Here is a 24,891-nt window from a genome sequence, read left to right as displayed (position 1 = left end):
AGACTGTAATTGAGGGAGGGTTAATATCTGAGAATTAAAAACAAAGGGCATACATTTAAGATGCGAGGAAGGAGCTAAAACAGATCTGAGGGGTAAGTTTTATTTTTATACAGATGATTTGAATCCACAGTTGCCTTCAGTACATATTTATGCTTAGATTTAAGAATTTCTACAGATAAATATTCCCATTTTAAGAAATGGGACAAACAAGAATTCTGTTCATTGCTTCTTGCTAATCCTGGCTATGGTCTCAGCTGTGCCAAGAGCATCACTGTGTTGCTGTCAGGGCTCCACAGGGCACTCACTTCCTGCAGTTCAGCACTAATCTTCTCCCTGCTGGTGTAGAAACTCCCCAACTCTAGTTGTGGAAACTTACCGAGTCCCAAGTCCCAAACCGTATTGTGGCTATCACATGATAATGAAGCTGGGGAGGGATCAGCAAATCTTTCAAATGGGATAAATACAAGGCTTTGAGCAAAAAAAAAAAAACTCCATAGATATCTGCTAAATAAAGCCAATGAAAAAAAGATGAGGCTCAGAACAAATAATATATTTTTTTTATTCCATATCTCATAATCTCTTTTTCTCTCTCGTTTATCATACTGTTTACAATGTACTATGTTTACATATTCTGTTGTGCTGCAGCAAGTAAGAATTTAATTGTTCTATCTGGGACATATGACAATAAAACACTCTTGACTCTATATTGGGTTCTATGAATAAAGAATTAAACATTACAGCAGATCTGAGGATGACAGACTTTCAAAACATTTTTTTCTCTATATGGATGATTGAGAGGAGGATCCCAGGGCATTAGCAGCTAAAAATCAGTGATAGGTGTAAGAAAACCATCATAAGCTGTGCTGTTGACCAGCATGATAGAAGACATGCTGCTGGGATAATAGTAGTGCAAGCACAGTATGGAAGCATAGGCAAATCTCATGTTAAATATGAACATAAGAAATCGTAAGAGGAAAACAATGACAATAAGACTGGCAAAAGTTCCTATGTAATCTGACATATTCCGTATCAATGTTAAGACTAAAAACCTTTCTACTGCCAGTACTTGTGTAGATTTCGGCTAATTTCACAACAATAAAACAGGCATTAAAAGGTGCAAATACAGCCAAATGCATCCGAGGGAACACATTCTCTGTCTGGGGTAGTCATTCAAAATACAACAGGAAGCCAAATGGCAGAGAGCAGAAATTAATGCAGATATATTTAAAAAGATGTACATTTTTTCACTTTTAAATAAAAAAGAACCTCAACTATTTAATATTCTCTTCAGCAGACCCAAGGTGAGAGGCTGGGGAGGAAACTGCAGACTTTTTCATGGTCTCTCTGCCAATCCTCATCTGTGGCCAGCTGGTATGATATGCTAGAGCTAGATTGTGATATAAGATACAGCCAAATTTTCATGCTTCCTTTTGACAAGGCACCTCCTTCAGTACTGCATCCAATGATAAAGCCAAGATCAGCAGTTAGCTGCCTGAAGAAATACAACTCATGGCTAGGATACAATTTTTTTCTAAATCATGGACACAATGTGCTAAACATGTTAGACTGATGGGTTGCTCCATTATTCCCCAACCGATTAGTTTGTTTACTTTCAGCATTGAAAATGAAATTCATTTTTCAGCCACATTCATATATTCAACAACAGATCAGCAGCAGCCAAGAGGAGATATTTTAACAAAAAATACCTCTGTGCAAAAAAAAAACAAGAATGCAGGAATAAACTCAGTCATTACATATCAGTCAGTTTAACCAGTGGTGGGTAAAGTTCTTGACGCAATAATAGGGAAAGAATTGACATGTGTGGCTGGAGTAGAGATAGCCAGCCTGGATTTGCTAATGGGAAATTGTGTCCAACTAACTGGATAGATTTTCGTTGATAAAGAAACAGAAACAGATTGTCGATGAAGGAAATGAAGGGATGTGGACTTACAAAAGGCAAAGACAAATCTAAAGTGAGCATATAATAGGACTGTCATCAAAATTAAAGCTCATGGAATAAAAGCTGCTTTAACAGACTGGGTACAAAATTGACAGGAAGCAGAGAATAGCAGCAGTGGAGGGTTGTGTATCAGGCTGTAGAGTGAAGTGAGGGGGAGGGGGAGGGGGAGGGTGGGGGTGGGGGGCTCAGAGCAAGGACTATTGCGTTTCTTAATATACAGTATATTAATGATTTGCACCAGGTTTATAGGAAACAAATCTCAAAATTTACAGATAGCATAAAACTGGAAGGTTTAGTGATCTGTGTGGAGGATGGTAACAGACAAAGGTTTCACAGATAAGCTGGTAGAACGGGTTCTTGGGTCACATATGAAATTTAATGCTGAGAAGTGCAAAGTATGACATTCAGGCAAAAAGAATGAGAAGACAATATAAACTATTCCATTATTCAAATAAGGATAAAGAACAGAAAGAACTGGGAATATACAGTATGTACATAATTAATTGAACGTGGCAGGGCCGTTTGATAAAATGGTTGAATAAGTGTTCTTGTATAAAGACAAGCATGAAGCGCAAGGAAGTCATGATAAACCTTCATAAATCTGATTAAGAATGTAAGAAATAGTAGTATAAGCAAGCCATTTAACAAAATCATGGTTGATCTTTTTTCTCATCGCCATTTCCCTGTCCTATTCCCATAACCCTTACTCCTCTAATATCCAGAAATCTATTACTCAGTTTTGAATACAATCAATGAGTTAGCCTCCACAGCTTTCCACAGGAAGTGGAAAATTCCAAAGCTTTGACTGAATTTTGTTTTTCTCATTTTCATCCTAAATAGCCTACTCCTTGTTTTGAGCTTGTGAACTCCCTTCAATCCCTGGACTCCCCAATGTAGGAAGGTTTCCTCCCCATATCTGTTGAGTCAAGCTCACTAGGAAATTTTGATCAATCAATAAGGCTTACTAAATTGCTTCTCATATAGCAGGTCCATCATCTCAGGAACCAGTCTTGCCAATCTTCGCTACACGCCCTCAATATAAAGTATATCTTCCTTTTTGGTAAAATGGCTAAACGTGTACAGAATATTATAATTATGCTCTCACGTATGCCTTAAATGATTGTAGACTTTCTCTGAAGAAGGGTTCCGACCAAAAAAGCCACCTATTCATTTTTTCTAGCGATTCTGCCTGCCTGAGTTACTCCAGCATTTCATGTCTATCTTTGGTATAAATTAGCATCTGCAGTTCCGACACCTATATGATTGTACTAAGACTGGTTCATTCTCATCTTCAAATGCTCCAACAATAAAACCCAACATATCATTTGCATTCCCAAGATCCTGCTGCATCTACATGCTAGCTTTCAATGAACGTGTACAAGATCAACTAGATACGCAATCAACTAGAACAGCAACTCACCAATCCTTCACCATTTCCTAACCATATCCCATCTTAGCCATTCCATTTACACTCACTCATTTAAACTCTGATGTTGTTAAGTTGGAATGGGTGCAGAGAATATTTACGAGGATGTTGCCAGGACTCGATGGCCTGAGCTACAGTATATGGAGAGGATGAGCAGGCTAGGACTTTATTCCTTGGAGGGCAGGAGGATGATAGGTGATTTTATGGAGGTGTATAAGACCACTGGAGGAATATATTGGGTAAATACACAGTCTTTTACCCAGTATAGGGGAATCAGAATCATAGGTTTAATGTGAGGGGGAAACAGGAACCTGAGGGGCAACTTTTTTTTTACGCGAAGGGTAGTTGGTTTATGGAACGAGCTGCTGGAGGAGTTAGTGGCAGGTACCATCACAATGTTTAAAACGTATTTGGACAGGTACATGGATAGGATAGGTTTAAAGTAATATGGGCCAAATACAGGCAGGTAGGACTAGTGTAGAAGGGGTATGTTGGTCGACATGGGCAAGTTGGGCCGAAGGACCCGTTTTCACGCTTTATGACTCTATGGCACATTTGGACCACATTTCGCATCCTTTCATGAATTCATCAAGGTTCCAGTTCAGGCAGTCTCTTTAAACTCAGTGGGGCACCTTTTCCCATCCAACAGTATTTTTTTATTCCTTGGATTGTACATTTGCCTTTCTTTTGGGAAAATCTGCAGGAAGCAGTGACAGGAGAAGTGAACAGGCAGAAGGAGTGTTGGAGGAAGGGGAGGAACAGAGCCAGTGAGAAGGGATAAGGAGGGAAGAGAAAAAAAAGAAAAAAAAGAGGGAGGGCAAAACACCAAAACATTCTAAGAGGTTTTGAGTAGTTATTTAACTATCTGGATAGCTGGATATTTTGAAGAAAGACACAAAATGCTGGAGTAACTCAGCGGGACAGGCAGCATCTCTGGGGAGAAGGAATGGTTGATGTTTCGGGTCGAGACCCTTCTTCAGACTGAAGTCAGGGAAGTGGGCGGTACAGAGATAAAATGTAGTCGGAGACAATAAGACTGGTTGGAGAACTGGAAAGGGGGAGGGGATGTAGAGAGAGGGATAGCAAGGGCTACTTAAAGTTATAGAAGTCAATAATCATACCGCTGGGGTGTAAGCTGCCCAAGCAAAATATGAGGTGTTGTTCCTATAATTAGCGCCGGGCCTCACTCTGCAAACAAGGAGGCCCAGGACAGAAAGGTCAGTGTGGGAATGGGAGGAGGGTTAAAGTGTTCATCAACCGGGAGAACAGGTAGATTTAGGCGGACTGAGCAGAGGTGTTCAGCAAAGTGATCGCTGAGCCTGCGCTTGGACTCGCCGATATACAGAAGTCCACACCTGGAACAGCGGATACAGCAGATGACGTTAGAGGAAGTGCAAGTGAGCCTCTGCCTCACCTGAAAAGACTGTTTGGGTCCAGGGCCGGTTTTAAGCCGATTTGACCGATTGCTCCCAATTGGGCCCCGCGCCTAGGGGGGCCCCGCACTAATGTTCCGTACTTCGTATGGAAATACGAATTCTCTTTGTTAACTAAAGTTTTTTTTAATTCGCCATCCGGATTTTTTTTTTAAACGAACATGTATAACCAAAGATCTTCTAGCAGAGCTCCACTATAGGATCTTTGTGTATAACAACCGCTGCACGGCCATCAGACACAAACGATGTGTTAACTAGTACTGTTAGCACTTCTTATCAGCAAGTACTTAACTCGTTGTTATACAATCATGTCATCAATGCATCCATCCGCCTACCTCAGTAAATGTTATTGTGTTTTGAACAAGTATTAATAACGTCGTGTTCCTTTGAATAAAATTCACGCGGCGTCATTAATACTTGTTTAAAACACAATTACATGTAGATGTAATGTAGATCGATGACACGTTGAGAATTTCTTTAAACTCACCATCATGAGTGAGGGCCCTGGAGCGCGAGAAGGGGCTTCTTCCTGGTGTGCAGGTTAGTCATTCACCTACCGACCCACGTTGTGTCTCTTTGTGTTTGGCTCTCTCCCTCCCTCTCCCGCTCCCCATCTCGTCTCTCTCTAGCTCTCTCACACTGTCGCCTCGGCATTCCCGGAATCATTGACGTTTTGCGGTAGACAAAAATGCTGGAGAAACCCAGCGGGTGAGGCAGTCGCCTGGCCCGCTGAGTTCCTCCAGCACTCTGTGTTTTTTGTTTGGCTCTGAAGTTGAAGGTGGCTCAACGGGACGCGCAAGGGCTCTGGGGAGAGGGTTGCGTTTCTGGTCGAGACCTTTCTTCAGACAATCACAACTAATCTCACCGACGAGAGTTCAGTTTAGTCTGAAGAAGGGTCTTCTCTCTAAAGTCGCTGCGCTGCCTGTCCTGCAGAGTTACTCCAGCTTTATGTCTATCTTCAATTTCAGAGAAATACAATTTCTCACGGGGGGCTTATAACGTCTCTAAACCCCTCTGAACACCTCTAAAACTCCTCTAGCCCCCCTATTTCCCTCTATTCCCCTCTAAACAATTGTAAACACACCTGAACCCATCTGAAGCCCTCTAAACATCTCTAAACCGTTTAAACCCCTCTAAACTAGGAGGCTGCAAGGTGACTTGGATAGGCTGGGTGAGTGGGCAAATGCATGGGAGATGCAGTATAATGTGGATAAATGTGAGGTTATCCACTTTGGTGGCAAAAACAGGAAAGTAGACTATTATCTGAATTGTGGCCGATTAGGAAAAGGGGAGATGCAACGAGATGCAACGAAAAATGCTCACGGCAGACCAAACGTGTTAAACAGAAATTGGTCAGATATTGAGCTTTACACAGTGAGAAATCATGTGAAATAAGCACTGAATTTAATTTTAAATGAATGTACCTGCATGTTATACTGTTTAGTTTGGAGATACCACCAGATAGTCTGGTTGATACAACCAGATTAGTTTGGAGATACAACCAGATTAGTTTGGAGATACAACCAGATTAGTTTGGAGATACAACCAGATAGTCCACTGAGTTCGCACCGACCAGCGATTTTTGTTACAGATTTGACAAATTTATTTGGCGGCCAATCAAACGCTGTCTCTAAGGGGGTTGCATCCAATCACCAACCAGCTTGCCTTAAAATTCCCGAAACTACACGAAATATAAACATACATAAATTTTTACTTTTCTAGAGTAGGGGCCCCGCCATCAGTTTTCTAATTGGGCCCCGCAATTCCTAGCACCGGCCCTGTTTGGGTCCTTCGACGGAGTCGAGGGTGGAGGTATAGGGACATGTGTTGCATCTCCTGCGATGGCAGGGGGTACCTGGGGAGGGGATAGTTTGGGTGGGTAGGGACGAGTTGACCTGGGAGTTACGGAGGGAACGGTCTCTGCGGAAAGGGGTGGAGATGGGAAGATGTGGCTAGAAGTGGAGGATCATGTGCTGTATGCGATGGCTGATGGGGCGGAAGGAGAGGACAAAGGGGACTCTGTCCTTGTTACAAATGGGGGGGGGAGGAGGAGCACGAGCAAAGCTGTGAGATATCAAGGAGACCCTAGTGAGAGCCTCATCTATAATGGAAGAGGGGAACCCCCATTCCCTAAAGAATTAGGACATCTTCGATGACCTGGTTTGGAACACCTCATCCTGGGCGCAGATGTGGTGTAGACGGAGGAATTGGGAGGAGGGAATAGAGCAGGGGTGGGGAACCTACGGCCTTAAGGCCGCATGCGGCTTTCAAGGCCATTAAGTGCGGCCTTTTGAATGAATCCAAATTTTGTAGAACAAATCCTTTTATTTTTATTAATATGTTTTTGTTTGTCTTTTATTATTTTTATTTTAATCTTAAAATGAACGTATTTAAAATACTAAAGAGTAAAAGAAGATTCAACAAAATAATCCTCCCCAGACTGACGGTCACAATTAAAACATTAGTAAGTCATGAGGGGTATTTTAACAGGGTGGAAGATTGCAACCTTCACGTGGTCCGCCCTGTTTCGACAAATAGAAACATAGAAAATAGGTGCAGGAGTAGGCCATTCGGCCCTTCGAGCCTGCACCGCCATTCAATATGATCATGGCTGATCATCCAACTCAATCAACCCAGCGTGCACAATCAAATAAGATCAAATAGAACAAGTTGTCCTACAACTTTAGGCTGTGCACACCATACGCAAGAAGAAGAAGCTATTTTAACAAAATAATGTACATTTTGATGTTTCTTGGATGCGGCCTTATTAGATTACAGCTAACTTAATGCGGCATTCCAACATGAAAAGGTTCCCCACCCCTGGGATAGTCTTTGCAGGAAGCTGGGAAGAAGTGTGATCTACATAGCTATGGGAGTCAGTGGGTTTATAATAGACTTGACCAAGTGGGACCCGTTGGGCCCTGTTCCCCAACGCGGGCCGGGGATGGTGTACGCCGTTGGCGTTACCCCGGGGGGGTTGAGGGGGCGGGGGGTTTGGGGGAGGGGGCGATGACAGTCTCGTCTCCCCGATCGGCCCTCCCCACTCCCTGCCTTGTGGCCAATCACCAGGATCGTGGGGCAGCAACCTCGTTACTGTTGGCAACGTCCCATTGTGATGTCATTTGTAAATGAGATCCATTGTGATTGGACGTCTGTGAGATGGCATTGTGACATCATCACTGGAAGGTGCTACAAGACAGTGAAATCTAGAAACAGTAGGGAGATGTCGGAGATGGTCCAAGTGGAATTCTCTGCCACAGAAGGCAGTAGAGGCCAATTCACTGGATATTTTCAAGAGAGTTAGATATCGCTCTTTGGGCTAACGGAATCTAGAGATATGGGGAGAAAGCAGGAATGGGGTACTGATTTAGGATGATCAGCATGATCATATTGAATGGTCGAAGGGCCGAATGGCCTACTCCTGCATCTATTTTCTACGTTTCTATGTTTCTTTGCTGACCAAATCATAGGAAAACATTGGATGTAATCCTTAATATGCCCATCCTTGGTTGCAAACTTGTCAACTTAATTCTTAAGTTATTCACAAACCTTGCGAAGTTTGTATTCCTCTTCCACCTGGCCAATTTCATTCAGATGGTTCAGCCAAATAGTCACATCCAACCGTTTGTACATGTTCTCCTCGGGATGAGTCTCAGTCGATGGAAGGTTTGGCCGCCTTATTGAAAACTGCATGCAAGCCTTTACATCAGATACCTGGGGACAATAAGACTTGTGAGATATGTTTAATTCTGCAACATATATGTGGCTATTAATAAGCATCAAAACAAAAATGCAATAAACCTGTCTACTGAAGTAAAATGTACAAAACTTAAATATCATTCATAAAACATTTAATCAGGTTGGCAGCTCGTGTTTTTAACTGGTCTACTGACAGGTGAATTCTCAGGCTCCAGTTTAAATCCTGTGAATAAATGAACTAATTTTATTCCTTTTTTGAAAAGTCAATTACTTTGATTTAGTGCTAATTTCAGCTTGGTTGGTCACTTCTATCAAATAAATTCAGGCCCAGTAAAGCGGTTGCTCCTTAATGTTCATAGACAATCGCTCAATTAGGATTGCTGTATGCAGTGAAACCTGTTTAAACCCAAGCATCGTATCTGCATTCACCGCCACCCCTGGCAGTGCGTTCCAGGCAACAATCTCTCTCTGCATAAAAAAAAACTTGCTTCTCACGTCATCTTTAAACTTTCCCCCTCTGACCTTAAAACTGTGACATTTCCACCTGGGAAAAAGGCTCTGATTGTTTAGCTCCGCATTTCATAATGTTATATACTTCCAGCAGGTCTCCTAACAACCTTCAATGCTCCAGAGAAAAGAATCCAAGTTTGTACCGCCTCTCCTTATAATTAATACCCACTAATTCATGCAGCATTCTTGTAAACCTTTTCTGCACCATCGCCAAAACCTCCACACCTTTCATGTAATGGGATAACTGTAGCTGCACACAATTCGTTAATTGTGGCCTAATCAAAGTTTTATAAACCTGCCACGTGATCCATGTCTAGATCAATGAAGGCAAGCATACCAGATGCCTTCTTTACTACGCTATCTAATCATGTTACCATTTTCACGGAGCTATAGTCTTGGACCATAAGATTAGTCTGTACATTGATACTGTCAAGAACTGCCACTAACGAATGAATGAATGAAGACGTTTATTGGCCAAGTATTCACATACAAGGAATTTGCCTTGGTGCTCCGCCCGCAAGTGACATGACATACAATGACAGTTAGGAATGACACATAAAACATTAAATATTAATAATAAAACATTATTGATTAAACATGTGAATTAAATAAAATACCAGAGCAAAAGGCTACAGATATTTGGTTATTGAGCAGTGCTACTACTCGTGGAAAAAAGCAATTTTTATGTCTGACTGTGGCAGCTATGACAGTCCGGAGTCACCCTCCAGAGGGTAGTGATTCAAAGAGTTTGTGGCCAGGGTGAGAGTGGTCAGAGATAATCTTACCCGTCAATGGAGGGAAGGTTGCAGCCAATAACCTGCTCAGCTGATCAGACGATTCACTGCAGCCTCCGGATGTCGTGCTTGGTGGCTGAGCCAAACCTTACCATGATGGAGAAGGCGAGGACAGACTATACGATGGCCGTATAAAATTGGACCATCATTGCCTGTGGCAGATTGTGCTTCCTCAGCTGGCACAGGAAGTGCATCCTCTGTTGTGCTTTTTTGACTGTGGAGTCGATGGTAGCCCGTAGCCCCCCATTTAAGGTCCTTGGAGATGATGGTTCCCAAGAACTTAAAAGACTCCACAGGTGTGACTGTGGTGTTGTTGATGGTGAGTGGGGCGAGGGGAGGGGGAGCTCTCCTAAAGTATACTATCAATTCCACTGCCTTAAGAGCATTGAGCTTCAGGTTGTTGCGATGGCACCAGGCGCCAGCTGTGTCATTTCCTGTCTGTAGGCAGATTCTTCCCCATCCTGGATCAGTCCAATCAGGGTCTGATCCAGGATGGGGAAGATTGTGTCATCCGCAAACTTGAGAAGCTTGACAGAGGAGTCAGTGGAGGGTGCAATCATTGGTGTAGAGAGAGTAGAGGAGAGAGGAGAGTACGCAGCCTTGCTGTGCTCCTATGCTGAGGCTTTGCGGGTCCAAGATGAGCTTTCCCAGCCTCACATGCTGCTTCTTGTCTGTCAGGAAGTTGGTGATCCACCGACAGAGGGGTTCAGGCACAGTCAACTCAGAAAGTTTGGAGTGTAGTAGCTCTGGCACAATGGTGTTGAATGCAGAGCTAAAATCAACAAACAAAATCCTCGCATAGGTCTCCTGGTGGTCTAGGTGCTGGAGGATGAAGTGCAGGCCCAGGTTGACTGCGTCATCCACAGATCTATTGGCCCAAAATGCAAACTGCAGAGGGTCCAGCAGGAGGTTCATGATCAAACTGTGTTCAGATTAAACTCCATCAGCCATTTCAACGTCTGCATCTGCAATTGATTTATATCCTTTGATAGCCTTCCTAACTGTCCTCAACGCCATAGCCTTCCTCACTGTCCACAACAATATATATATGGAAGGTACACAAAAAAGCTGGAGAAACTCAGCGGGTGCAGCAGCATCTATGGAGCGAAGGAAATAGGCAACGTTTCGGGCCAAAACCCTTCTTCAGACATATATATATGGATGTGGATCTACAACGTCACAGTGGATCTGCTACATCTTAATCTTGTGAATCAGTCTACCATGATGGACTATACCATATGCCTTACTAAAATCCACATAGACAATATGTACTGCCCTACCCTCAATCATCTTCGTCACCTCCTCAAAAATCTCAATAACATTTATAAGACATGACCTGTTGCAGCCAAAGCCGTGCTGATCATCCCCAATTCACACATTATCTTCAAAATTAATGTGAATCCTATCCTGTAAAATCGTCTCCAATAGCTTCCCTACCGCCGATGTGAGGTTCACCGGACTATTGCTATGCACAATACATTATTACTGATATTTACAATCAAGGAACCAATATATTTGAGTTATGAACTCAGGTTGGACATGCTAATTTACCGGTCAACTTTAATGGACCTAACTGATCAATAGCCATCTTTTATTTCTTCCCCAAAATTTGTAGTAGATTTTTCAAAAAGAGCAGAAAGTATGTCAATTTTTATTTAGTTCTCCAGCAGTGTTTATGTTGTTCATAGCAATGTTCAGAAGATGAATCATGGGGATTTCAGAATTTCAGAGCAAATTGTTGTTGGCACCATGCATACTTCAATCATTCTATTGTTCCTCGTGTTTTATGGCAGCCACTGATATAAAACACAGACTTTCTTATTCCTTTTAAATGCTTTGAACTCCACGATCTAAGATGCATGCTTGCAAACAGCATTTGGCAATCTGGAGTGGTCAAGTAACTTGATTGTAAAATGTATTGAATTGATTTGTGTGCCTTGATTTGCACACTATTTAAAAAAAAAAGATGCATCGAGATGTCTCTTATGGTGATGTTTCCACATTTCCTTCCTGCTATTAAATGCCAGTGCTCTTCTTGGCCTCAGCTATAAGTTGCACAGCTGAGATGGTGAGAATTCACCATTTGCAAAGTCTTGCCAAACTAAAGTACACACAGCTCACTTTGAAACAAGCAAAAAAAAAAAAAAAATCATGGTCTCTACAGGGAAATCATTTACTAAACGATAAAGTAATATATAAGTAACAAAAAGCATAATGTCCAAACACTAATAAATTTAACTGGAATGGAATCAAGAAACACATACAGAATGCAGTTAAATGGGTCTCCATAAAGCCACAGATGGCCCAGGCTATAATTCAGGCCAAAGGGATTTCACAAAACACTAAATTAATATGGCGTGTTTTAACACTCAGTGATTGCACTCCTAAAATCAATTAACAAAATGCAAATTAAATTATAGAGCAATAGCATCAGACAGCTAACCAAGATGCCCCAAGTCTAACTCTCTGCCTTAAATAACGTGAACTTAGTTATCAGCATTTGGTGAGGTTTCACAGTTTGTGAAAGCTGTTTGATAGAACAGCTTAAAGAGGTGGAGAAAGGAAGGAAAGAAAAACTGTTTCAATCAATTCCAGTGTAAAAGTACACCTTCTACAAGCCAATATGGACTGACATTTAATGGGTGAATTTATTGGCTCCAATCTTTACTCCATTTCTTAGAAAAAACATTCTGGATTTCCTGTGAAATCTGAAAACTATTGAATAGATGAGTAACATAATACTGTAATCTGGTGTCTATATAATGTCCTGCCCTATAATTAGTTGCATACAGGCCAAAAGCACAAAAAATACATTTCAGCCTCAAAAACAATGATAAATGTGCACAATAGGAAGCATTTTATTATTTTAAAATGTTTCCTTCAGCCCTCCTTGCTAACTTTTTTTTCCCCTGGAGGTGATGGCTATTCTGTCTTGCCAAGTTAAATTCAAGTTCAATTCTAAGTCTAAGTTTTCAGATTCTGTCAATTGTGTAGTGAATGTGGATCCTATTGACCTAACTGAAGAAACTAGTGTACTGAGTGGTTGAGGCTAAACACAAAAAAATCCAGATTTATTCTTCAATACTCACCAAAATGTGAAAATGGGACTAAGATTTGGCAGCATCAGAAAAAGAATCCAGAAGAAACACTAAGCATTTTAGCCAAACTAAACAAGCAAATTATGCCAAAACCATTCCCTCATAAATGTCCTCCTTGACTGAGGCCCACATACAAATGATGTAATCACAACATTTCACAGGACTTTCAGAAATTTATATGCACATCTGAGCCTCAAAAAACCCCCATAATGGAAGATAATCTTAACTAAGAGGTACTGATATCAAGAATTACCTGGTCAGAACAGATGAAAAAGGGAAAACCAGGAGAGTGGACAGGAATCACATCAAGAGGGTGAATGGAAATATAGTCAAGATACTTTTTTTGAGTCAGCAGCTACCTCAACAACATGACAGGGACAAGTTCAATGATCCAATTATACTTTATTGACATCAGATTTTTCCTTCCCATGCTCTCTTCATTGTTATCAATTCTGACAATAGTAACAAACATTTTATTTTTACACCAGATACACCTTGATCTGCTGAATGTTTCTATCACTTTGTTTTATTTATATTAATGTTAGAAAAAGGGACTTCTCAGTACCTGGGTATGAAAGAATTGAGGTGGCCCAGTGGCGCAGCAGTAGAGTTGCTATTTCACAGTGCCAGAGACCCAGGTTCGATTCTTACTTCAGGTGTTGTCTGTGTGTAGTTTGTACGTCGTCCCTGTGACCGTGGTTTTTTTTTCCAAGTGCTCCGGTTTCCTCCCACTTTCCAAAGATGTGCATGTTTATTGGTTAATTGTCTTCTGTAAAATGTCCCTATGTGTGTAGGATAGAAGTAGTGTACTGGTGATCGTTGGTTGGCACGGACCCGGTGGGCTGAAGGCCTGTTTCCACGCTGTATCTCTAAACTAAACTAAGCACTATCCAAAAGTTGTCATTCAGGCTGCAAAGCATTATACAAAGTCTGATGTCATCTGTGCAGGAAACCAGAGCCTGTGTGCATCGTGGCGTGACCATCTCGGGAATCTCTACAGCTGAGTCACGAATGCCAGAAATGTGAGAATGAGATCCTAAATGCAGTGGAAATCTCTCTCGTGGTTTCTTATACCAATGATAAAGACGTATAGGATTCCAACTGTGCTATCTTAATTCAACACGCTGAAGAAAAAAATTAGAATACAAACATCCCATTAACACCGTAGAACAGTGGACATTTTGAGAATATCACAGAGTTCTTAAATTAATGGATTTTCTTAAATTTAAAAAAAAGTGCTAAAGTAACTTAGCAGGTTGGACAGTATTCCTGGAGGGCATGGAAAGATGACTTTTCAGATCGGGACCCAAAATGTCATCTAGATTTCGAAGAAGGGTCCTAATCCAAAACATTGCCTATGCATGTCCTCTAGAAATGCTGCCAGACTGCTGAGTTTCTCCAGTTCTTTGTGGGGTGTTTTGGTAAACCAGCATCTAGTTTCTTGGCTCTACATCTTCCTAAATCTGTAAAGAGTACCAATTTGTTGAATGGATGTGCTTAGATTTTAAAGAGAGTTAAACAGCACAGGCAAGAGAAAACAGGAAGAGCACTGTAGATAGACATATAAGATGGTACACAAAATTGCTGGGGAAACTCAGCGGGTGCAGATGTCAGGCGCAACATTGTTATTCAATTTTTATTGTTGTTCATTACTAATCAGTTTTCTTAGACAAAAAGACCATTGTATCTCTCAGAGTTTGCTAAAAATAACGTCCAGTTAATTAATTCTTTCTTGCTTCAACCTTGCCAGTGGGTGATCCTTCTCCTCTGCTATAATTGGATTTCTCAGATATGAAGGTGTGGAGAAGGAGACACAATTCTTTTGGAAATTGTCAGATTCTTCAAGATCCCTAGAGTTTTAAATAATGATCTGTGCAGTGCATCCACTGTCGCTCCTGCTACATATCATGCTGTAAAAATGGTCGAGACTTTTCTTATTAAAATAAACCAAGTAAAATAAATTAATCAAAAATAGTGTCTGAAAACTGTCTGAAAAGGTAGCCTTTATTTGTAAAACAAATGGGATTGTGCATGGGGCTTAAATAACGACATAAATTAAAAATAATCCTTAAACTTTGCAGAGTTCGTGATGTGAAATCAGGTGTAGCCCATCACGTTTTGATGTCAATTTTCATGAAGACAAATGTTTATTTTTCAATTCATTTGCAAGAACAACATTTTAGTACCTAAATATAATTGAATTTGGGTTGGTGTCATTTTAATTGTCTATCCCACTTATGCTTTCAACAGTTCAATGCAAGTTTGAGAAGCAATGGCTTTATTCTGACTTGGATCTTTACAGTTCAAGTTCAAGTTACATTTATTGTCACATGCACCAATTTGTACAGTGAGATTTGAGTTACCATACAGCCATTCGAATAAAAAGAACACCATACACGATCGAATTTAACATGAACAGCCCCCACAGCGGAATTAACGTTCCCACTGTGAAGGCAATAAAGTTCAGTCATCTTCCTCTTGTTTACCCGCGGTCGGGACCTTTGAGCCCACCGCAGTCGCCGCTACGGGCGGCCCGATGTTAAGGCCCACTCGCCGGGATGATCGGAGCTCCGGCGTCGGAATGGAGAACACTCTCAGCGGCTTGGAGTTTCTGAATCGGCCGCTTCCTACCGGAGACCGCGGCTCCCTAAGTCCACAGGACGAGCTGGATGGAGCTCCAACACTGGCGACCCTCGGCAAAGGGTCCCAGGACTCTGCGATGTTAAAGTCAGCGCCGTCCGCGGCTGGAAACACCACAAACCACCGCTCCATGGTGTTAAAGCAGCTGGCCCAACACTCCGGAGCTCCACACAGCGATCCCCGGTAAGGCATCGCCTGCTCCGTGATAGAATACAGTGCTGCGCCGCCGCTGAAGCTCTGGCCGGTCTCCAGCAGGAAAGGCCGCGCCAATCCAGTTGGTAGGCCATGAGGGGGGGGCGGGCGAAGATGCGACTTGGAGAAAAGACGCATCCTCGACCAGGTAGTGACTGGGAAATGGTTTCCCCTCTTCCCCTCCACCCCACCCCCCACATAAAAAAGACTAAGAAATCCTTAAAACATACTATTGACACACAAAAAAATAACAAAAGTGTGAAATGACGGACAAGCTGCTGGCGAGGCTGCCGTGTGCGGTGCCACCTGATGACGTGCATTATGTTATTATGTCATTACAGTTATTATGACAAGACAGAATTTAACAATTTGAGATAAACAGCCTTCTCAGTTTGTGTCAGTACTAATTTTAGAGATACAGTGTGGAAACAGGCCCTTTGGCCCACCGAGTGCATGCCGAACAGCCATCAGCCATACACGAGATCGATCCAACACACTAGGGACAATTTACAGAAGCCAATTAACCTACATGTCATTGGGATGTGGGTGGAAACTGGAGCATCCAGAGAAACCCCATGCGGTCACAGGGAGAATGTACAAACTCCGTACAGATAGCATCCATAGTCAGGGTCAAACCTGGGTCTCTAGCATTGTAAGGAAGCAACTCTTCCGCTGTGCCACCTGAATCAGTATCGGTTTGCATCAGTACTGGTAAGTTTTGATAAAAGGTCAATCTGTATCTCTAACTGTTATTCTCTCGCCACGTTTTACAGATTGACCTTTTATCAAAACGTTTCTGTTGGAAATGTTTTGCTTCTCTACTTTGCTTCTCATAATTCCAGCACAGATTTTCCCCTTTTTTAAATTCATCTCATTTATATTTCTCACTCGCATTTACAATTAATAAGTCTTCACCATTATCACTGTCATTTAGTGTCTCCTCCTTCACCACAATTTCAAACATTCTTGATTTCTAACTTTTCCCAGTATTATAAAATGTTATTAATCTCCCTCTGTGAATGCTATCTGACCAGCTGAATATTCCCAACAATAACGAGTAACTTTGCAATTATCTCTATCGTGGTGTGGAAATATACTTCATTCACATTGTCATGTTTCACTCCCAAAACAGACAATGGGTGGTGGGAGTGGGGGTTGGTGATTCCAAGCTTGGAAGAATCTTGATGTCAACAATATCCCCATTGTACTGTTCGTGCAAGCTAGAACCCTTTTCAACCATAATCTATTCACATGGGTCACCAAGCATAGACCAGACTGCTTTGAAAACAGTGTCTGCCGGAGATGTGCCGACTGATGATGGTCTGTTACCAATTTGTGTAAAAGCTGGCTGCGATGAAACTGCTAATTGATTTTTCCAAATGCTCATGCATCCCCACACAGTATTGAGATCCAGCTCAATACAACCGACCTGAATATTTAAAAAAAAATTGAGAGAACAATTTAAGACAGATGAAAGAAAGCTTTCTTGCAATTTTAAAAGCAAATTCCTTGACAAAATATCCTCAATTACCAAAGCATTGTGTTAATCTTCAAATATGCAATATAATTAATTCAGAACCTGTTTCCATATTACAATGAGGTATGTAAATAGCCTGTGATTCAAAAAACAAATCTCAAAATCACCTGGTCCCTGGTTCAGTCTGCTGTAATACATACCTGGTCCTTTTGATGAGTCTCAGTGCAATATTTCCATTGTTGAAAAACTTCACTGAGTTTATCAAGTCCACCATGATGAAAATGGAAGATCTTGTATTGACTTTCCCGACTAGCGATGACAAGTTGTCCACATGTGCATGCTTCATCACTGGGAAAAAAACATTGGCGATATAGAATATTACATTGTTTCCGTACCTCTCTCTATCAGATTTCCCTTCTGTTTTATATATATAGCCAATATTTGTACATTCATTCTAAAGGAAAGGAATGATTATTCATAGCCATTAAGAATGGATTGGGATGCCAAACTCCAATGGGGAGACAATAAATAGTATTCCAGGCTTCACAAATTATCAAAAGCAAGTTGATGGAGTGAATTGCCTTTGTGCATTACAAAAAAAAAATTTCCAAGTGTAGTTCTGTGCTGGATAATTTAATATCGTACTGGCAGAATACATTGTTTGATATGGAGCAAAATTCTGCAATTATAGAAAAACAAACAAAATATAACAAGTTGGAAGCATACAGCATTTCAATGAACATATGTGGTGAAAGTAGAACATGAACATTTGGGCTTGTAAACTTCCATAACCATGTTGACTACAGATGGCAACAGACCCATTGTTTGCAAGTATTACTGTCTTTTAAATGTACTAATTGGGCACCATGACATTCAACATTATACTTCATAAATCTACAGAAGACATTTAAACATGGATTAAGATATGGATCAAATCAAAAATATTGTTATAATGACATGCATGAAGGAAATTCTGATAATTTCAAACAAATATTACAAAAAGCTCTAGTTGGGTGGAGGAATGTTTGATAATTCTTTTTCAAAAGGAATACGTGGCTTAGCAAATGCTAAACTATTCAATAAATTTTTTTACCGGCAAATGTTTTTGCAGTCAGTTAAAGTGCCATGTTATTCAGATACTTAAGAGGAAATCTAACCTCTCCTTTCATTATTTCTATTCAGATGGGCAACCACTGAAGTATCAACTATTAAGTGAATAGAGCAGTGAAAGTGTTTATTGATTGAGAAGCACACTGCGTAATCTTTACTTTCTTTATACCATGATCGCATAGAACCAAGTACACTAATGATGTACTTGAAGAAATGGATTTTGTACTCCAGAGTCAATTACAGAAGCAGTTGCATTCCAGAATTCTATTTAAAAATGGAAAGACATTTGCATGCATCTTCCTACAATTTCCTGAGCATTTAAAAGTAAAATGTTAATGGCATTTGTTGAGGCTATGAAATATCTGAAATAGCGCATTGTGCATTTCTTAGTTAAATATATCTTTGTTTATGAACAATGATCTTTTAGTTTCATGAACATACAGAGATGCATTTTTTTTAAATTGTGCTGTGATTAAATCTCAGGAAATTACTTTCTTTGCAGCTTTTTAGTCCTCAAGATTCAAATGGTAACGACATCAATGAATAATTACATGTATTATTTTTAGTCAAGTGTTTGGTTGCCACTTATTCATTTTTTTTTAATTGACAACGATTTTTAACACTCTTACAAAAGGCTGTATTTTAAATACACTCTTATTCCATTTTCCAAAATGGAGAGTGAAAGTGGTACCACTTCCAATCACAACGAACCAAAAGTATGAATTTAACATGAAGCAGCAAACCTATATCATCTAATAACGCTGAAGCTGCAAGATGACTGGGACTCCTACAAATTCTTTGGGGAATTGAAGACTATTTTTAGCAGTCATGGTCAGAAAAGATAAAATAAACTATTTATTGATGTGGAAATCCAGAACTGTTCATTTTAAAAACTGCAAAAAACATTCAGTGCTGAATGACATTAATTCATAAAACAGCACGACAGTAATCCCATAGCAATGTGTTGTTATCAGAAGTCCACTTTCATATTCTTATCATCTTATGCATCAGCAGAAAGACAATTATAATCAGATGTTAATGCATTCCGGTGTCACAAGGGGTATGCAAAGTAAGCAAAACAAGAATAAAGGAAGAAAGCAATTTAAAAAAAAACTTCAATCCTTTCCTTCAAAGCCAGAGATGACATTTCCTCAGGCTGGCATTTAATACATCAAAACTGCTTAAAGTAACCTTTTCCAAATCACCTAATAGTCAAATTCAAATCAATATTATATAGATATATATATTTAAATATTGCAATCTCCATCTCTCTAAAATGGTGAAATAATTACAAGAATTAATACTTCAATTATGCTAATTATTTTGAACCCGAAGATATTGAAAGATGTTATTGCAGATAAAACCAAAGCAATATAACCTGCATCCAATCGAATAAACTGTTGCAACTAAAGATTGTTGGCGACTCACTAAATTTTGGGTGGCACCCTTCATCCTGCCTCCTTTGTGATAATAGCTGCATCCTGTTGGCTCCTTTCCATAGACATTACAAACTTGAAACTATTTGCTTTATAGTTTATACATTATGCACAAAAGTATCAACCTGTGTGCATATAATCCAATTTAACTTACTTCAAAGTGGTAACAATGAATTACTAAATAGCACCTGCAAAACTTAACATTCAATGGCCAGCAACTTCCATTATTTGTCAGCTTAACAAAATAAAGGTCAATACATGAATATCAATACATAAACTTCAGTGGTTCGTCCAAGTCTTGAAAGAGACCAGAAATTGAAACGTATATTGGTAAATCCCTTTGCAATGAGTTCTGGTACTACTCATCTGTTATGAATTTATTAAAAAACGCAGTCTCTGTCTGCTTTTGATTATTTTTGTCTGCTTTTAATTGTTATTAGCTAAAGGACGCTCAGTGAAGGTCAACTATATATTCCATCCAGAAAACATAGAAAATAGGATATTAAGAAATCTAGAATCAAAGTCAGGTACATCAGTCATCAGTTGACAAAAAAATGATAATTACTTAATTATTATTCATTTGCATCAAATGTTGCACTTTATTGTCCAGGAAATAAAGGCATTGCCATATCCAAATTAAACAATGACTAATTATATTATTGTTATTCCTTCAAAAGTCTGTCCCAACTGTAAGGAAGTCTAAGGAGCTCCGTCACTGGATTTCTTATTTAACTAAGTCTGAAGAAGGGTTCATCCATCCTTTTACTCTAGAGATGCTGCCTGACCCGTTGAGTTACTCCAGCATTTTGTATATATCATCTAACTAATTTAATCTGGATTCAATCGTTGCAGATGAAACCATTTAAAAAAAAAAAAATAGTTCAGGTATTTAATAAACAATATTATTTTTTCCTGATAATTTCCTTTTCCAAAACAAATTATATCATAGGAAAAATAAACTCAATGTCTTTATTTGTCATCAAGAAAGCATCCACAAATATAAACCCTGACAAAAAATATTAATCCAGTCCAAAAGTAGAACTAAAAATCAACTGCCAGCATGAGTTCTAGATCAATTTAACATGAAGGAACAAGCATAACAATTCTCTCAGTACAACAATTTTAACAACTGAAGGATTAAGCAAGCAGCATTTATTAATGACATGATAACACACACATTGCAATAGATTTAAAAATGCAGGCTCTACCACACCTTCATGCAGCGCAGGCAGTAGTATCTTCCTTATCAGTCATGCCAATTAGGCTCACTGAGCATGTTGGAATTATTCCAGGTAACAATCCAAATTGATTATAGAGAGAGCATCTTTTATATAAACTGTTTTGAACTTCTCTTTACAGATGAAACATTCAAATGGGAGAAAAAATAAAGAAATAATAAATGGAGAAATCCCTTATATTAGGGAGCTAGATTTCTAACCTGAAAAAAAGGCGCAGTGATCGCATTTGGCTCAAATCAACTCTAAAAACACCATAGAGTTGCTCAAGTGCCAACACCTTCTGCTGCTCTTCCCATTTTGTGCTTTGCGGTTGTGTACAATTCTCAGTAAACTGCAAAGTGTACTCTGCATCAGAGGAGTGGTCTGACATGGTGCTCGCCAAATGAGCCATATGTTCTTCACACATCTCTCTGTATAATGAGGAAAAAGGGGAGAGAAAGTGATTATTAAAGACCATTTTCTGAGGTAAAATTACAGTGTTTAGTTGGGAAACACAAACATGCAAAACAACGATAGTAAATTTATTATTAATGTTACCAAATTAGTCTATCCGAAGTCAGGGTTTTAACTAAGGTTAGTTAAGTTTGCTATCAATAATCCATTCACGCCTATTTTAATTAATATTAATAATTTCAATAGCTATTTTTACCATGGTCATACATTATTAAAATAAACTAAACTAGGAAAGTAAGATGACCCTATCATTGGAGTTACTGGCTTGAATTATACTATACTTCAACAATACATAGGTGCAGAGTTAATAGATGATTAACTGTTCCTCAGGTTCAGGCAGATATATTAATTCAACTCCTTCAGAGATGAGTGCAGCAACTTCAGTAAGTATATTCCCTTTACAAAGTTATTACCAATTCCCAGTTTAAAATAGATTTGAAAATTCAGTAAAACCAGTGGAATAAGCACTCAATAATATTTTCTAACAAAATTAAAATTTTCAACCAGAAGACATAATCGTTATTATTCCTTGTTATTAAAACAAGTAAATTTAAAATCAGAGGTTACACTCAAAATTCACGCTCCAAACTCTAAAGCATTCCATGCAATGTATCATCCAGCATAAACCAAATACACTGTGAATTTCAGCTCTTTTTCAAAACTTGGCTCTAATTATTTGTTTTCAAAATAGAAGAACCTATAATTTGTACGATTAGCAAGCATATTGAAAGAAAGCAAATGAATTGCGTTGGCATCTCACCATCAAAGAAAATAGGGGATTCCCATTGCAAATAAAAACCTCCAAAAGCTACTTAAAAATAAGTGAAGTAAAATATGTCAAAGATGATTGAAACTGCTGCTGGAATTGCTCACTGGTGGAAATCATGTGTTAATTCCTTTACCTTGACTTGGTCACTGATGAAAAGTACAGATTAGCAGTCACGTACCTGCAGGTAAATCATGTACTTTTCTCATTGAACTGGATCTTTGAGCAATCTTAGGAGTTGAGTGTGTCATTTTTTATGCCATAAGTGCCAAAAAGTTTGCATTTTCCTCTGAACTCACTTAATCAGCAGAATTAGGCCATTCGGCCCATCAAGTCTACCCTGCCATGGCTAATTCTTCTGCCTTCTGCCTTCTCCCCATAACCCCTTACCCATCCTAATCAATAATCTATCTATCTCTGCCTTAAAAATATCCACTGACTTGGCCTCCAGAACCTTCTGCGACAATAAATTCCACAAATTCACCACCCTCTGACTAAAGAAATTGCTCCTCATATACCATTCTGCTGCTGCTGATGATCCACAGTACCTCACAGATGCAAAGTTTTGAGATGTCACATCTGCTGCTTAAATAGACGCTGGATGTAAAAGAAGTGATTCCTTGTTAGCGTGACTCACAACTATCCATGGAAACTAAATTTGGTAAACCAACATACAATACATGGTGGATGACCCAATAAGCATAGGAGGTTGAGGGGTGAAATTATTGAGTACAAGATCTCGAGGGTCAAGAATAAAGTGAATGCTCACAGTTTTTTTCCCCCCAGGGTGGAGGATTAGAAAACTAAAGGAAATAGACTTAAGGTGAGGTGAAAGTGATTTAAGATGGAACTAACAGGCACTTTTTCACTCAGTATCTGGAACAAACTGCCAGAGGAAACTATAGAAACAATGCAGGTATGACTTTTAAAATGCATTTGGACAGATATATAGATAAGAAGGCTATGGGCCAAATGCAGGCAAATGTCAATTTGGTCGGCAGGAATAAGGTGGGCCAAATAGTCCATTTTTATGTTAATAACTCTATAACTATCTCCTGCTATCTATGATGATCGACTTATGGCCCTTCCTTTACTTCAGAATTTAATTATCTTTTCACTGGCAGCCACACAAGTTGGTGTTTGCACAACGGCAATTTTCATTGCTGATCAAATTTAAAAAATTCTTATTTTTTTATTATTCTCACATATCACACGATACTTTCACTGCACAAAGATCTCTAATCATATTTTTTACCCTATTTCTTAAGAAACACCCATGGTTATCTACTCTGTCAGCCAATCAAGGTTTTGGTACCATTTAATAGACTAATTCCACAATAAAATCAGTCAGAATATTAAATATTTTATAAAGCTTGGTTCTTTGGGATCATTATGCAAATGATCACACAAAGCCTTAATTAGTAGAAAATGATTTATTTGACAATAGGCCCTCTGATGTCCACTCCTCTCAAACCCTGTCTCTCACTTTCCTCCCATGTGTATGTTCAGAAAAGGAGCCCTTAAGCAGTCATATTCTAAACATAATATTTGGAATTTCTGTACTTTGTGGTGGATTAGAGATAATCCTAATTCGTTAAAGCAATACACATAGTTATACTTACAGATTTTTTTGATTCTCTCCCATCTTCACACATTTCAACAGTTATTTTGTGTCATAAACTATTTGGAGCTAATATCGCCAATAGGAAAGTCAAGAAAATGACATATTGACTTTCAAAATTCAAACTACAACTGTTCCCAACTGTTGCATAAAATCAGTTATACCATAATATCACAATATCATAATATCATAATACCAGCAATGCTGGCTCGAAGGGCCGAATGGCCTACTCCTGCACCTATTGTCTATCAGTCCCAGACTATCAAACACATGGCAGTAAGGTAATCATTCGAAAGATGGCATCAGTCTTATGTGACCTTTTCACTCAGTAACAACAACAAAACACATTCATATAGCTTCATATGGCAAAATATCCCAAAGTTTGTTGCAAGATCATTGCAAGGAAAATTTGACATTATGCCAACTTTAAAATTTAACATTTAATTAAAAAAACTATTTTGAGGGGAGCAATTTAAAAAGGCGTGCAAGCTCTTCTCAGGATCAAATGGATTGTCAAAGCTACATATAATCCAGTTTTATCTTGAGCCAGTAACACATATCGGAATTGGGAAATGGAATAAGTGGTGGTTTGCATAAACATCAACTTCAGTTCTCCCAATGTTTAACGTGGACATTTTAAGAACACAAGAAATAGCCCCACTTGGTGAGTATATTTAAGACAAAGATCAGTAGATTTTAGATGTGTAGGAATTCAAGGGAAATGGTGCTGAGATAAATGAACAATCGTGATTCTAGCGAATGGTGGAGCAAACTTGAGTGGATAAACAGCCTACTCCTGCTTTTATTTCTTATGCTCTGAAAGTAGAAGTTAACCATACGTTCTCTCAGGCTTTCTCTGGCATCCAATAGTTCAATGGTGCTTTATTTGTCACATGTGCAAATGCACAGTGGAATTCATTTTGCATATGTACACATGTAGGTATCATGCTGATATCATAGATGATCCTACCTACTTTGCTGTCCTATTTCCATTTCCTCCCATTCCTGTAATATGTCCATTTCCTCTGAAACCCTCAA

General features: G+C 39.4%; 1 protein-coding gene across 1 annotated transcript in view; it reads right to left on the bottom strand.

Annotated features, from left to right (window-relative positions):
* tbc1d16 (TBC1 domain family member 16) overlaps positions 1-24,891 on the bottom strand; it is a 109,804-nt gene that overhangs the window by 31,182 nt on the left and 53,731 nt on the right. The window contains exons 4-6 of the mRNA XM_033044349.1: positions 21,214-21,423; positions 17,430-17,577; positions 8,369-8,533 (exon numbers count right to left, since the gene is read on the bottom strand). Of these exons, the coding sequence (XP_032900240.1) occupies positions 8,369-8,533; positions 17,430-17,577; positions 21,214-21,423 (523 nt within the window). The remainder of the gene's footprint in view (positions 1-8,368; positions 8,534-17,429; positions 17,578-21,213; positions 21,424-24,891) is intronic.

This window comes from Amblyraja radiata, chromosome 26, assembly GCF_010909765.2.
Source record: "Amblyraja radiata isolate CabotCenter1 chromosome 26, sAmbRad1.1.pri, whole genome shotgun sequence".
NCBI lineage: Eukaryota > Metazoa > Chordata > Chondrichthyes > Rajiformes > Rajidae > Amblyraja > Amblyraja radiata.
The sequence above is the reverse complement of the archived record's forward strand: the minus strand, read 5'-3'. Positions and strand labels throughout refer to the sequence as shown.